This window comes from Falco cherrug, chromosome 4 (assembly GCF_023634085.1).
Source record: "Falco cherrug isolate bFalChe1 chromosome 4, bFalChe1.pri, whole genome shotgun sequence".
NCBI classification, from domain to species: domain Eukaryota; kingdom Metazoa; phylum Chordata; class Aves; order Falconiformes; family Falconidae; genus Falco; species Falco cherrug.
Window position 1 is genome coordinate 67,461,920 of NC_073700.1, and position 15,540 is coordinate 67,477,459.

General features: G+C 43.4%; 1 protein-coding gene across 6 annotated transcripts in view; it reads right to left on the bottom strand.

Annotated features, from left to right (window-relative positions):
- Positions 1–1,641: 1,641 nt before the first annotated feature.
- The window catches only part of JCAD (junctional cadherin 5 associated), a 66,534-nt gene continuing 52,635 nt past the window's right edge, over positions 1,642–15,540 (bottom strand). For 5 of the 6 annotated variants that reach the window (XM_027809797.2, XM_055708841.1, XM_055708840.1 and 2 more), the window contains one exon: positions 10,726–14,843. In XM_027809797.2, the coding sequence (XP_027665598.2) occupies positions 11,123–14,843 (3,721 nt within the window). In that variant the 3' untranslated portion in view covers positions 10,726–11,122. Of the gene's footprint in view, positions 7,181–10,725; positions 14,844–15,540 lie in introns of those variants that run through there. The other variant, XM_055708842.1, reaches the window with a different exon arrangement.

A 15,540-nucleotide genomic window follows, 5' to 3' on the forward strand; every position in this document is an offset into this window, starting at 1 on the left:
TGTTAAATCAATGGCAAAGCAAGCTACAGCTACAGCTAGCTTTTGAAGTACAGTGCTGCAGAGCAGCAGTATAGCACCTCAAATAAATTTAAGGGGTTTTTTTTCCTGTTGTTTTTTGCAAACATTTGCTGTTATCTCAATTATTGTTACAAGAAGTGTTCTTATTTTAAGGGGTAAATGGAGGGATTTGGCTTCCTTCCTTTCTGCATCATACCCTGAGGTATGACACTACTGCAGGCTGGTGTTAGCACCTCACTGGATAAATGGTGCAAAGGGATTCCCAGGGTGCTGTTTTTCTTCTCCCAAAGAAAGGGAAGATTCAGAGCAGGACAGACAGAGATAGCTTTAATTGAACCTGAGCATGCATACCGTTGTTACCCAGAAAAGATCGGACATGCTCCAGGGCTGTAAGATAGATGTCAGTGGGAAAGATAAAGATGATGAGGTGTGGGTAGAGTAAGATAAGAGCTAAGGGTCTTATTCAGTTAGCCAAGGGTCAGGCATTTGTGGGGGCTGGTGTAGCAAAGAGTGAGTGAGCTGCTGGCTCTCCAGCTAGTGCTGGAGAGGGGGTAAAAGGGAGCCCTGAAGCTGGAGGGTTTTTGGTTGACTTAGTGAGAAACCTTTTAAGCGAAGGTGCAGCAGCATCCGCTCACCCTTAGTTGCCACTACGTTTTCCTACTGATTTGCTTTGCAGGCCAGGGTTGGCCTGAGAACCTACAGATTGGCCTGAAGGGAGCATACACTATGTTAACCAGCCTCTGTTCCTGTCTGGTGGCAGACAGCAGGACTTCTGCCTGCCTGATGCACATTGTGGGAGTGATGGCCAGGTAACATCCAAGAGCAAAAGTGAGAGATGTCTCCCTGCTGGTGTGGGCCAACATCAGCCTTGGTACAGCTGCCCGCCTCTTTGCAGAGAAGATGAGTGCGGGTGGGTGGGAACAAGCTCAGAAAGGTCTGTGCTTTCATGCCTTCACCTTTTCTACTGGGCTGTTTGTGTAGGTTCTCCCACACATGGCCAATCCCTTACTTTGAAGCATTGGGTCTCAGGGTAACAGGACAATTTGGTCCCTAGCCTACACTTTTGTCTGAAAAAAATAAAAATATATTTTTTAATATTAACTTGATAACTTAGCTCTCTTGAAGTCCTATCAGCACAGATACAGAGCATGCCATTCTTTAGTGCAATGTAGCCAAAGTAAACTATCCCAGTGCCATATCAACTTGTGCAAAGGGAGTGGAAAATACTCACATGGAGTGGAAAATGCTCTGGCGCTGTAGGTTTGCCCAGCACAGATGGCTGGTTGCCAGGCAGTAGGGGAGGAATCCACTCTCACACAAAGGCAGAACATACCCTAAAGGTAGCAAACAAACAGAACACAACTTGGAAAGGAGTGACCTATAGTCTGTGCTGCTCTGAGAAAGTGCGCATGTGGAAAGTAATTCTTTCAAGTAAACACAATTTCTTTACCTGATGTTGTAACAGGCTAGTCAATACATCAGGTTTTGAAGTAGCAGTCTCCTGGAGAATACTGCAGCCTTTTAGCACTTCACTGATACATTTATCTTTCTTGAAGGCAATGCAAAGATCAGAGCACATGCTCCATTTTGCCCCATGATAACAACATCAGCATCACAGAGGAGTGTATCCATGCAAAATCTTTATTTGGAGAATGTTTTCTCCTGAATAACAGCACCCCTCCAGTTTACACATAAGCCCAGAAACACAGTATTTGCATTGTGCAGAAAAAAATACAAAGGAAATTCTTAAAACACATTAATCTTCTGATATATAAATAGTATTGTAATTGCTTACCCCTATTTTATCTCTTTTTATCCCTCTAAATCAGCCCTTGGGCTAGTTAGAGCAGGAAACCATGGCAGTGACATAGTATTAGTTTTGGAGATAAGCCACAGTATCATGAAAGTCAGCGTGGAGAATTATCTGCATTGTATAAGGACAAAGACACAAGGATACTGATATACTACTGTCTAACACATATATCTCCTTGTTTTCCTTCCAGGTTAGGAATGGCTTTTGGAATGGTTCTGATTATTTTCTCTGCTGGTCCAGAGCTTGAAAGAAGGCTGAGATTGCTGCTGTTGAGGGTGGAAAGTTCCTCCTTCATTTTATAATCTGTGTGTTATTGCAGTTTCTCTTGGCTGGGAAATTTCATTTTTATTTCTAATCTCAGCCATGTGTCGGTCAATTCTGAACTAAGTTCCCTTCACCCTCTCCCTGCTGTGCAGCTCTGCAAGCCATATTGCAAGCATATTTTTCAGCATGGGTGGGAGGTAGCATTGCGGTTTTGGGTTTTGCTATTGATATCAGGATTTCCCTTTTTCTTTGTTTGAAACATTTTTTTCTTTAAAAATAGAGTTGATGGTAAACAGCTTTTGTTTAGTCCCAGGGGGAGGTGCAGTGAGCATTTTCGCGCAAGTTTGAATAAGAATTAAATCAGAATTTCTCAACTTTTCTAATACATTCAATGATATAGTCATCATCTCATGAAATCTTCAGCTTGATATTTTATTTGGATTATGCAGAAGAATAGGAGTTTAAACTTTGTAGTCTTCACTTGTAATTATATCTCACTCCACTAAATTAGGATGGCAGCATTGTGGCTTATTGCCAGCAGAGGGAAATTAGGGGATTGTTTGATCCTCAACCAAGAGAATACCAATGTCCTCCAAAATGACAGCTTTACAGAAAACATTCAAAAGGCTGACAAGCTGTCAATCCTTTCCATTCCTTTTAACATGGTTTTGTCTCTCTTCTTTGTGCTGAGGGTTCCTGCCAAGTAAAGATTCACTTCTCACATTCGCTTGTTTCTATCAGATCTTGAACGTGGACAAAAGTGCCCACTTTGCAACTGCAAGAACTTCTGTCGTTTAAAATGCAAGAATATTTCACTTCTGCTTTTCTGCCAATCACTTCACTAGTTTGAAAAGGGGCAGTGAAGGAAATATCAGCTTTTTAACCCAAAGAGAAGGCCGAGTGTTATAAAACTACAATCAGCTGGGTGTCCATGTGGCAAAGGCAACAGAATGTTGACCCTAGATATTAATATTGATTTATGATATTAAACAAACAGAAATATTTTACTAAATGCCAATATTTATATGTAAATAAGCTTGATGGGACTGGTAATTTTCTAAAGGTGACAGATTAATTCTGTCACCTTAGCACTTTAAGCATGTGCTGTCCTTCATGTTTTTCGAGAGCTATCGGGTGTTTCAGTGTATGGACTATTTGCTCCCAACATCACAAAGCGAGTCGAGGAAGCTCAATGGCTTCGATACCTGATACAGTCGCAGTGAAGACCGACCTGCTGTAGAACCTGCGGTATGAAATGCAGCAGCCCTTCTTATGCCTGGGGAAGGCTTCTTGAGCCAGTAGCTGACAGGGGATGCTTAAGCCAGGCATATGGCCAGGCGTTTCCGTTACCGGTCTTGAGTCGTTCGCCGGGATTTCCCGCCGTTGCCTTCCCCCTCCCACCCTGTTCAGCTGCGACGGCAGTGGCGTTTGAAACTCGCGCTGAGGAGCTGCCCAGACCGCGCTTCTGCCCAGTTCAAAGTGCCTCCAGCGACGAGGCTGGAGCGGGGTCGACAGCAGCGATTCCTGACGGGAACAGACCTGCGGCTGCCGCCGAGGGAGCCGCACGAGGGAGCGCTTCGCCTTGGAACGGCCGCACCCCCGGGGCTGGCCCGCCCCACCGCCCCCGCCGGGGCTGCGCTCGGACCGGTCGGGAGCCCCCAGGCTCTGAGTGACTCTTCTTCCTCGGACAGAAGAGCCTGAAACTTTGTGTTCGTCGTTTATCTTCCAGGAAGCTTCCTGGAAATCTTCCAGGAAGGAAGAAACCTCAGCGCTGCCGCCAGCTGCTGCCACTGCCCCTGCCCCGTGGGCTGACCGTCCATTCTGGGTTTCAGCTGGGTAAATAGAAGGAGGTGGCAGGCCCTATTTAGCTATCCGTCGCCCGAGGGGTCTCCCATTAAACATTTTAGAAATGTATAAGCCAGGCACGGGGTTTTTGCACGAATTTCTGGGAACGCCCATGAAACCAGTATCTTCCTAAGGAAGCCCTTTGATAACTTGCCATCCAACCCCATTATCCCCAGCAGCAGCGGTGCAACAACAGCACAAGCTGGATACACAGCAGCTTGTAACAATGTGATTTGTGAGGTTCTAGCTTTGCTCTTCCTCCTGAGAACGAAGGTAAATGCACAGTTCTTCACTGCGGCTCTGCAGTCACACGACCGCGTTGCAGGAGGCACTGGAAACACTGCCACATCCTCCTCCTCACACCGCCACATCTTCCTCCTCGGCATCCGCTCAGCCCTGGGCTCCTGCCGTTGCCATTACCAGTGACAGCTGTTGCCATGACATTTTTATGCACCCATTGAGACAGGCACTGAAAGTCACCATCTACTGTTTTTTTAACTACATCTGGTGTAAAAAGAGCTTACTGTTAATTGCTGTTCACAACTGCCAAAAGGTATCTGGAAGGGTGTTCGACTATGGTACCATCCAGCCCATTCCGTAGCTGACATTTTAATTATGGCGCAGGTACTGTAGAAACACTGAAGCACGATCGTTCACAAAGCTGTACTCCGTGTACTTCTTAGTTGTCTGTATCATAGTATCAAACAGAACAACCAGTGTTGTTAGAGGAATACACCATTTTTAAAGCAGTACTAACTTCAGTCTTTCATCCACTGGTCAGTCACACACTACTGCAAAACAAAGCTTACTAACTTTCTAGGTTTTAATTTCTCATTCTTGGCCAATAAAACCTTCCCCACAATATTGCTGCTTTTTCTTTTCTTTCTTTCTTTCTTTCTTTCTTTCCTTTCTTTCTTTCTATCTTGGCTGTTTATGTGCATTGGAAAAGTAATTACTTGACATGACTGATGAAACAGACATGTTGCATAATCAATTAACCTCCTCCCCATCAGAAGAAAATGGATTGCATGGGAAACTTACTCCACAGAGGCACGAACTGAAGGTGGTGGTTCAATAGACAATTTATAGTTCTTTAGAAATCAAGGATAAATTAAAACTTTCAAGTTATTGTTAGGCATTTCAACTTTACTAGTAAGTGGGATGATAAGAGCTGAAGTAGTTCTATTTCAGAACTAGTTTTTTATGGGTAGAATTGGGGAGGGTTTGTTTTGTAGCTATTTGCTAGCCCCCAGATGCCCTAGATGGTGATGAAGAAAGGTGGATATAGCAAGACTGGTGGAAACAGTTTTTCAACATGTATAGCTACACAGCATGCACAAGAGTTAATAAAATGAATTATACACCACATTTTCTTTTCAAACAAGCTTTAAATAGTCCATATGTAACAGAATCATGTGTTACAGACAAGAAATTCTTGCTGCCAAAACACAGGATGAGTGTTTTTCCCTGTCGTTCTTTCCAAATTACAGACTTAGGAAAAAAATATTTCAAGAAATTGGAAGAATTTAAAAAATAAAATTATGCTAAAAACCAGAAAAGGCCAGTAGAATAGAGAAGTGAAGTACATGAACAAGTCATCAGAAGAATATTAGTACATAGGTACTTACAAAAAAACACACAGGAGTGGACATAAAGGCTTTAAAGACACAGATACTATGCAGGTTAATTCGGTATCAAAGAGCAGAATGTATAGGCTTTATTATAAATTCTTTAACTCATGCATTTGTGTGTGCAGATAAAATATACTTAAAGTCAGGTATTTAAATGCTGTCAAGAAGACACCTGAACTCCTCCCCAGGAACATCAGTTGACTTCAGGGAAGAATTAAACCCAGTTTTGTTTATTTTTATACACTGGCCTAATCCAAACCCATAATCTGTAAAAGGGAACAGATTAAAAGAAAGAAACTAGGAATTTTATCTAAGCCACGAAGAGACACCGGGACAAAGACCCCAACCCACTTTTTGTTAATCACCATCACTGGAATGTAATGGCAACAACACCAGCCCAGACAGTTCTCAGCTGTGCTTCAGAAAGTGGCTCCAAGAAGAATGATCTGAGGGTTGAGTGGAGAAAAACAGACATTAACCCTGTAGTACATACATACATACATAGATGACTCTTTTCAGAACAAAATAAGGTAGCACTACTGAGTATGTGGCAATACATTGTGTGCATTAAGATATACAAGTGAAATCTCCTAGGGGCACCTTCACTCAGAGGGATAAGTCTTCTTAAAATATTATAATAATAATAATAATAATAATAATAACCATAACAATACTTCTTTATACTTGCCACTTGTTAGCAATTGTTTACATCGTAGAAAAATAGATAGTATTCTGTAACAAGAAATATAGTTACTTTGTTAAAATGGGCTATTTTAAACCAGCTACTATTCTTTCATATAAAGAATTTCTAAACAGCAAAACAAAAATAGGTAATACTGAGTGCAAAACAGCCAGTGGTATACTTTGCATTGGTTTGAAACACTAGTTGCCAGCTACTATAATTACACGTTCTGTACACTGTACTACAAAAGTCTTCCATCTTTTAGAAGCTTTGGGGGTTTTGCTTTTCTCTAGGTGGCAAGTAATTATTTAATCTGAGTAAATTCTAGCTCTGGAAGTCAGAAATAACTTCACAATCAGTCTTCGCTACCATTCTCTTGCATTTTGTCCCCCATGTAGTGCAGCAGCACTTTCTACTTATGGCCAAAAATCCCTTAAGTTAAACAAAGTTTAGACTGTAGATACCTAGAAGTTTAGCTTATAAATTCACATTCTTTTAAAAATCATTTCATTAATCTCCCACGTTTACATTTATACAAAAGAGAAAGCTCAAAAGCCTCACTTCATGCATTTCATCGTCCCCGCTAAAGACTGAAATAGAGTTCAGATAAAAACTTCTTGCCAATGGTAGGTATTAAGTCTTAACACTAAAAAGCCAGATGGTTCCAATGTAGAAGTCAGATTTTCTGTGGTCTCCGCAATAGTTTCAGACACAAATAGCTAATTCCTAGTGGCAGTGGTAAAGGCATTATCAGTACACCATGAACACCACAAATAGAGGCAATTTCCAAGCATCAAAGAACAAAAAACACAGAAAAAGCACCCAGAAAAAAAAATAATCAGTGAAACATTCTTAGTAGAGCAGAAATCTCTCCATTCTCTCTTCTTTCATCTCACACCTTTTCAACTTTGGTGGGGTCATACGTATCTGAAAAAAAAGCCCAAGATAACACTATTAATAAAGTGTGAAATCTATTTAACATTGCTAGTTGATGAAATGAGACATCTTTTCTCTAGTTTTTATTTTAAAAAGAAGCTAATAGTGGACTTACAACCTTAAAGATACATACTACATTCCTGACCCAAATTCTGTATTTACACCAGTGTTAATTCAGAAACAACTTGGATCAAATGCATGGAAATAGAATTCTGGAAGCCTTGGGTAGGTAGGAACAGGCACACTGAATGCTAAGTGATCACTTCTAGTTTTCAGATGCTTTGACAGGGAGAGAAAGACCAAAGATTTGCCCTCCTTGTACTGAACGTTAAGGACAAATAAATGCTTTAAGTTTCCTAGCAGCATGTTTAAGGCTGGCTGAAGAAGTGATGATGCCATCCAGTCATCAGGGTCTTTTAATTCAATTGCAAAACCTTGGTTTCAGATTAATTCAACAGAATACAGGAAAGCACAGATGTGTTATATCACTATGGTTAGATTGTCTTGCTTCAGTTTGCACAACCGCAGCTCACGTTTTGAACATTATTCACTAAGGCACTGGACTGGCTTACTAACACTGTTATCCATTTCAGCCTACCTCTTGTCAGTTCACAGGACAGACTACATGTTGTTTTTCTTTTCCTGAATCCTCAAGGATGCTCTTCTGTCAGATTTTTTTAATTGGATTTATCCCAATGTTGGCCATGAAGTGAGCAGTTACAAACCTTTTCATTCACCCTTGTGACTCTGGGATAGGATTGTGTGGAAAGGGCTCTGCCTTGTGAGATCTGCCTGCCCTGTGCCGTTATGCACACATCTGACTTACCCTAGGCTCCTTCGGATGCATGGTCATGGTGTGGAGCAACCAGGGCTACCTGCAGAGGAGTCTGTAGGCACACAGGGGCCTGGACGAACTGGCACCACAGCCTGTGCTATGGTGTGCTACTTGCTGCTCTTACGCAATCTGAGTATCTCTGCTAACCTTAAACGTCCCTCTTGTAGGCTGTACTCCCACAGCACTCACATTTAGACAGTTGAGCATGAAAATAGTTGCATATCACACTTTGAAATAAAACGTTCGCCCTCAGGACTTCTATGTTGATGTGAGTGAACATTTTCAGTCAAACAAGCATAAAAATCCTCAGAGGGAAGTTTTCACTCCTGTGTGCAAGTGTCCGTCTGCTGCATCCAGACTCATATCAAAGGGGAACTGGCTATGAAAGAACTTCTGGATTTGGCCTCAGTGGGTGGACACTCCTGTGCAGGATCCTTTATCGCTTCTGTTGCCCACTCTCCTCAAATTGCTAGGCCAGCCAAGAAAGGAGTCTGTGCCAGCAACACTTGTGTTTTCAGAACTGCTTATCACTATTAAGCCTCTTCTGGTATTTCCAAACTTGAAGAACAGACACCACTTGAATGCAAAACAATCAAGGGGAAAAAAGTTTTTGAGGGCTAGTGCACTCCAGGATAGCATTGCATCTTTCTAAGCTTAATGCACTGATGGTGTGGGAAGATGCCTCTAAAGCAGAAACATTTCTTAGATTGCAAACATTTTGCCATCTAAACTGCTAGAACATACAAAAATTCAGAATTGTTCTGTGTGAGGCTGACTTAAGAATAAAAATGGATTTACATTTCAGAAACCTGATTTTCCTAAGGCCAGACACATTCACATTAATAGAACTCCCCACAAAATTGCAGGTGCTCACTGTTTCAGGGAGTGGCAGGGGACGGGAGGAGAAAACCAGGTCACAAGATACGAACCCCCTGCATGGCTCAGTTTATTCCTTGAAAGCTTACCCACACCCTCAGCACTTAAACCAAGGACACAAAAGGGCCAGACTGCCAGGCTATGTCACCCTTCTCAGGGGACAAACACTGGAGTTCTAGCACTGATACAGAAATGTTTATTCAACATTTGGTTAAGCTCATTTGAAATGCTCTTTACAGAAACAAAGCCAGATCAGCAGCCTCATGGAAGCAGTCTTCACACAGCAAAGGAGAAAAGACATCCAGTGCATTTGGGAACATTTGGAGATGTTCTTCTAATGGCAGTATTTGCATAGTAAGATGAGCTTCTTGCACACAGTTTTGACAAAGCTGTTATTCTGAGATGACTGTTCGCCTGCCAGGCTGCATCATACATGTGAAAGCCTGCTCCTGCTAAGGGCTCTAGCCTCTGTCATGGGCCCAGTCTGCAACTGGTAAGACTAACATCACCCTACCTCACTCCAAATCAAATAGCCTTTAGCAATATTTACCCTTCAAAAGCAACAAATGCAATGGTTTTCCAGGATTAAATCTCATTTTGGCTTTCAGTGGTACCAGTGAGCTAGTCTGGAAGTTGGAGTGAGAGTTAACAGAGGAAGACACAATGCCAGGCCGTTCTACAAACATGAATCTTCAGTCCTGCCCCATTAAGGTAAGGTGAAGATCCTGCGGCCATCAACAAATCAGGGTCTCTCTGGATGGGAAGAGGCCAGTGGCAGAGATGCCTGACCACCCCATGTGTGTGTTACCCTGCGGTAATGGATGTGTGCAGCAGGAAGGGACAGCCATGCTATCCAGATGTGAGAAGGGCTGTTCCATCTGCGATGGAACTGCTGCAATGGGAATGCACTGCAGAATACAAGCCTGCCATTGTCAGCAAGAGGGATAAATTTAGACCTAATTTACTGCAGAATAACTCTCCAATAAAACACACACAATCTGTTTTGATACATCCCTGAAGTCATGTCACCACAACAGTTATTTTCTTCACTCCAGCAGAAACCCCAAGGGAGGAAAGCATATGAAGTGCATGTGGGGCATATGAGACCTGATGGGTACAAGGAAGCTGAATTAGCCTGTTTGGAAAATCTGGTCTAGAGAAATACAGTTCAGAGCAGAAAGTGACACAGAGCTGTGGGATACGTGAAAAAAAACATGAAGGGAAAGGCTGCAAGACTGCACGAGTCAATACTTAGAACTCACACAAATACTTCTCTTTAGATGGAAATACATAAATCCACTTTAAAGTATGCTCCATTTAATTTCAGTCCCTCTGTACTGGAAAACTGTGAACAGATTTATATCAATGAGGTTTAATGAATAACCTGTGCAGATTTCAAGGTAGAGTGTCAGTTGTTACAGAGAGGATGGAAAAGGAAAGAGGAGACTAATATTAATCTAACAACTTTCACACCATACATTTGTCCACTCCAATTAATTTAATGGACTAGACAGGTGGCCTGGGAGATTGATCCCTTTACACAGATCTATGGCAACAACTGTTTTTCAGTTGTTCTATCCAATGCCTTATGAAAACTGTTTCGGAGAGAAAACAGCTCATGTTACTTTGGGGATGCATACAGACTGCACAAGTTTATATGCTTTTGAGATGAGGAACACCAAAAAAAAAGGTGTTCACTGAAAAAGTCAACTTTCCATTAAACCTGCGGAGCGGGTAACAGTTATTCTCAGCATATGATCTGGAAAATATTCATGAGAGAGAGAGATGCAGCCTTAATGCAGCCATTTCCCAGAGGCTTCACAGAAGAACATCAGATTTTTTAGTTTCTTCTGAACTCCAATATAGTATGTGTCTACTTAAGTACTAGAGAGGGGAAAAATGCGTATTCAAGGAAAGGCTATGATAAAATCACCACGTGTTTCCAAACACTGGCACTAGTGTGACTGTCTTTGGATTCTGCTGTTTGAAGCTGGCCATTCCCTGAAACAATAAGACAGAGATAAGACCTCAGGGAGAGCTCCAGTCTCTGTGAATGAGTTTCAGTATCACAAGTGAGTTTTACAGTAACTCTTCCTAAAATGGGATCAGAGAACACTCATGTATCTCTTCCACAAGGAGAGCAAAGGGGGTGGCAACCAGATGGAGGTAGTACCACCTACAGCTTGATACTATTTGAGCAGCATTATGTGGGTATAAGCAAACTAGTCATGCCCATTACATAAGGAAATAGTACCCATCTGGATCTCCCATAATAGGGTCTTACCTAAAGAAAAATCTTTGTTGATCTTCTTCTTGTCCATTCCACCTAAATATCCATTTTCACTGAGAGAGATAACACGCTTGGAAACCGCCCCTGAGCTTGTCAGTTTGCTTCCTCTCTCCTCTTGTGCCCTTGACAGTTTCTCCTCATCCACCTCCTCTCCCGAGTCTGCACTCTTAATGCTCAGACGTCTCATCCGGGACACAGAGTCAACTTCTTTCATTCGCACTAAGCGATCCATGGCAGTCCGACTAGGTGGAGAAGTGAGCTTGCCTTGGAGCGTCTCTATCACTTTTGAGGTGCTTCTCACTCTCTTTTCTGAATGCTGATACACAGCTGACTTGCAAACCAAGTTTTGGTCCTCACCTTGGCTGGGACTTGCAGGTTGTTCAAGAACTTGCTCAGTTACAAGTGTTTTAGTGCTGGCTTCCTGGTGAGTGGTCAGGCATTCATCAGGGTATAAAGGCTGGCCTCCTGCTCTGACAAAGAGAGTGCTCTCTGTCCAGCCACACTTCCGTCTGCCTTCATAAGAACTCTCTTTTTTTCCTTCTTTGTCACTTACTGTGCTCATCCCCACTGATGACCCAGTGTCCTGGGCACCATTTGCAGGGCTAGTACCTGTACAGGGCCCAGCATGGTCATCCGGAAGGAGAGACTCCACTGCTATATCTATACCTAAAATTCTTGCAGCTCGTGCCTGCAATGACTCATTCACAGGGATTTCCACTGCATTTGCATTTGAAGAGTGATCAGAATTGTTAGCACCAGATCCTGGGGCTACATCAAGTCCCACTGACCTCAAATCCGGCTCAGAGTGCCCTTGGCTCCTCTTTGTTAGTGACAAGCGTACTACAGAGCCTCTCTCTAATACCGTATCATTCGTTGGAGTTGCACCTTTGCTCAGTTTAACAAAATCTAGGTAATTTTGGTCTTTGCTCATCTCCTGCAAGACGGGGTTATTGAAAGGATTACTGTGACACGAAGTGCTTGGGCTACTGGACAAAACTCTCTCGACAGGGCCCACGTGAACTGACTGCTTGCTTGTTCTGCTCTTGGCTTCCCCCATCTTCATTTCTGTTATCAGACTTCCATCTGCTGGCCTGACTCCTTCACTGCTCCCTTCTGGCTGTGAGGAGCCTTGAGAGCCAATGCAGTCCAGCTCACCACCATGCTCTGTCCCCACACTCCAACTTTCAGACTTACTTTTAACTCTTCCTGACTTAAATACAGGCACCTCTGGTACAACCATTTCCAGTTTCCCACTGTGTTTTGGTTCCTGGTTTGACTTCTCATTTCTGGCTGCCCTCCTCTGCATAAGGGTATCTGCCTGTGGAGAAGTCGCAGCACTTTCCAAATCTTCTTCACTGCTTGTGCTCTCCTCCTGCCCTTGCAGCTCCTTGTTAAAACTTTCTAGCTCACTTATTGCATCCCAGGGACGGCGACTTACAGGCTTCAACAGGAACTGCCCAAACAGCTCTTTACTGTTGCAGGGAGTGCCAGCTTCTCCTTTAACTACATCTCCCTTGGAAAGAAGGCTGGTTTCCCTCTCCTGGGCAGGCACGGCCTGGCTCTGGTGGGCTTTTGGGGAAGGGGCCTGAAAGACCAAGGTGGCAGTCCTGGAAAATGCACTGTTGCTAGACTGGCTGAAGTACATCTGACCCTTTATACCACAAGCACTCTGCCTGCAGCTTCTCTCATCAGAAGGTAACCCTGTCTGTTTTGACCCTATCGTGGATGCTGTACATCCTAGGAGCTTTGGAGACAGCAGTTTGTTACTATTGGGCTCCCCAGGCTTTGTACCATGGAAAAACTGTGGGCTTTTAGGTTCTTCGGCAAAAGTGGTCTGTGTCTGCTGGTCTTTGTACTGATCACCTGGCCAGGAGCCAGAGTATTTGAGCTCTCTGTGTTTTGTAGGCTGAATAAATCTGAGGTCATTCATTTGTTTGAACTCCTCTGGTCTCCACAGCTCTTGTTTTTGTAACTCATTTTTATTGGTCATGCTTCCTGTAAGCGCTTGTAACTCCAAGTCTGTTGAAGACATACTTAAAAGACTTTGTTCTTGCAAAGCCCCATTGTTATCAAACCCATTCTTATCAGGGCTCTGGGTTATGTTGTTGTTCCTATCTGTATCTGGCAGATTGGATTCTGATTTAACTGGGATAGAGACCAAACAAAATATAGTTTCATTCATTTTTTTCTTTGAACTTTTTTTGCTCTGCATCCCAGTTCCAGGTTCAAACTTTTTCACTTTTGTAACAGTTTCACAGGTGCTGTCCATATGTGAATTTCTTACAGAAAGTTTGCCTTTTGTGTACTCTGCACTGGCTTTGTTACGGGGGCTGTGATTAGTTGTGCTACAACTGTCTCTTTGGTCCAGCAAGGCACAATTTTCTTGATCTCGGATGGATGGTGCCAACCATCTGTTGCAATGGGTGGAGCTGTTGGAAGTTCTTTCTCCCTTTGCAGAACTGGACAAGTTTGATGCATCCAAAAAGGCACTGTTGTACTGTATTTCAAGATCTCTGTCTTGCGAAGCACCAGAACTGGGACTACATGCATTTTCAGTGTTTTTAGCATTGTCCTGCAGACCTTCGGGTGGTGCAATTTTAATATGTCGTATCCGAGGATCATCAAAGGGAATATACTGAACAGAACGCAGGTAGTCGGCAGGGCGCCTTGCATGGCTTTGCTTCCCATGAGGAAGATGGTTGTCTTTGCAAGGGTCACCTCCAGTTTCAGAAGTATTCATGGCTGGTCGTTGGCAGGGGACAACCCGCTCTGCAGGACCCTGCTGATCGCTGCTGGCATACGTGTCAGTGTTAGGCACTTCATTGAGGGGATGTGGGGTCGTGTTTTGGTGAGGTGGGGATTTGTAAGAAGGAGGAGGTACATAGACCGGGGGCTCCAAACCAGAGTCTTGAATGCAAGCATCTTGCCTTGGCTCATTAACTTTGGCTAAGTAGGAGATAGGTTCATCTTTCTGGTAGTGGTCCTGGAAACCCACAGTTTCTACAGACACCCTAGTCTGCCGCTGCAATTCATAGGATGGAGGCTTCAGAGGTCTCCCATACTTGGGTTTCACCAGGGGATGGAAATGGCCTCCTGGTTCATGGTGCTTAGCTGGTTCCACACTCAGTCTGTTTGGGGGGTAGGAGGGGGTTTTAGTTATGCTGAGTGAGTTGTTACTGTTGGTCAGGGAGGGCATTTCCACACACCTCATGCTCTCAGGTGAAAGGACCCTCGGCAATGACTGCGATTTCCCCTTGTTGTGGGCACTCAGTACATTGTCTCCTCCCAGGGTCAGTGAATACAACTCTTGAAGCAGCTTCTCCCTGTCACCCTCGGACATTTGCCTCCCTACCTTTTTTGGCTGGTTCCAGCTTTCCATTCCCAGACTTTGCCATTTGCAGTCGCTGGGCACTTCGCAGCTCTCCTGCAAGCCGCTTCTTCTGACATACCCTGCACCCATCCCCACCTTCAGCTGACTTTCCTTGGGGTGCCGGGGTGCCCCCGGCGCTGCAGCCAGGCCTTTCATTTCCACGCTGGCTTTCTGGGAATAGCCCAATAGCACACTGAAGTCCTGTCCCCGTCTTCTCCAGTAGGTGAGATCTTTGTCAGTCTTAGGTTGGGAAGACCATGCTAATTGAGGCCTGTCATAAACCCTGAAAAAGAAACACAGCGTCACAGGCAGTTTGCACAGGTGCTCCTTTCTTTCTCTTATGGGTAAGGCCATTAGGAGGTCAAATGATGAGTTATGCCAATGGGGTTTGTGTAATCTATTTGCAACCAGATGACTTTATTATTTTAATGAGAGGATTTAAGTCAGTCATTAACATGAGTAAAGGAAGGGACTGATGTTCTGCTGGCATGTTGTTAGCTATGCAGAGCTGTTAGAAAGAGAAACAAATGAACACAGTTACATACTGTGCGAACACGCACAGCCCTCCTCGATGGACACCAGAAAACCAGAAATGATTGTGCTGAACTTATTTCTGCACTCTGCTATATCAAAACCTATAGATGTCAAGGGGACTACTGTGGTACGCAAGTTTAATAGGAATCCAAAAAGCAGAGGCAGGGAGAACAGACAGAGGGCTATTTCATAAGATATATTCTAGTATATGAGCTGAAATTAAACTTGTCATTTCCAGCACTGATTCTTGTTCATCTTTCCGAGCGAACAAATTTCTTCAAAGTGTTTTGGATTAAGTGACACATGCCACAACAATGGTGATGTATCAGCACAGTTCTGATTAGATGGAACCAATATTTAAAATTTAAAATACCTCAAAAGAGGTATAAAATTCTTAAATAACAGAGGGATGAGCTCCAGCAATCTATTACTGGAATATATAAAAA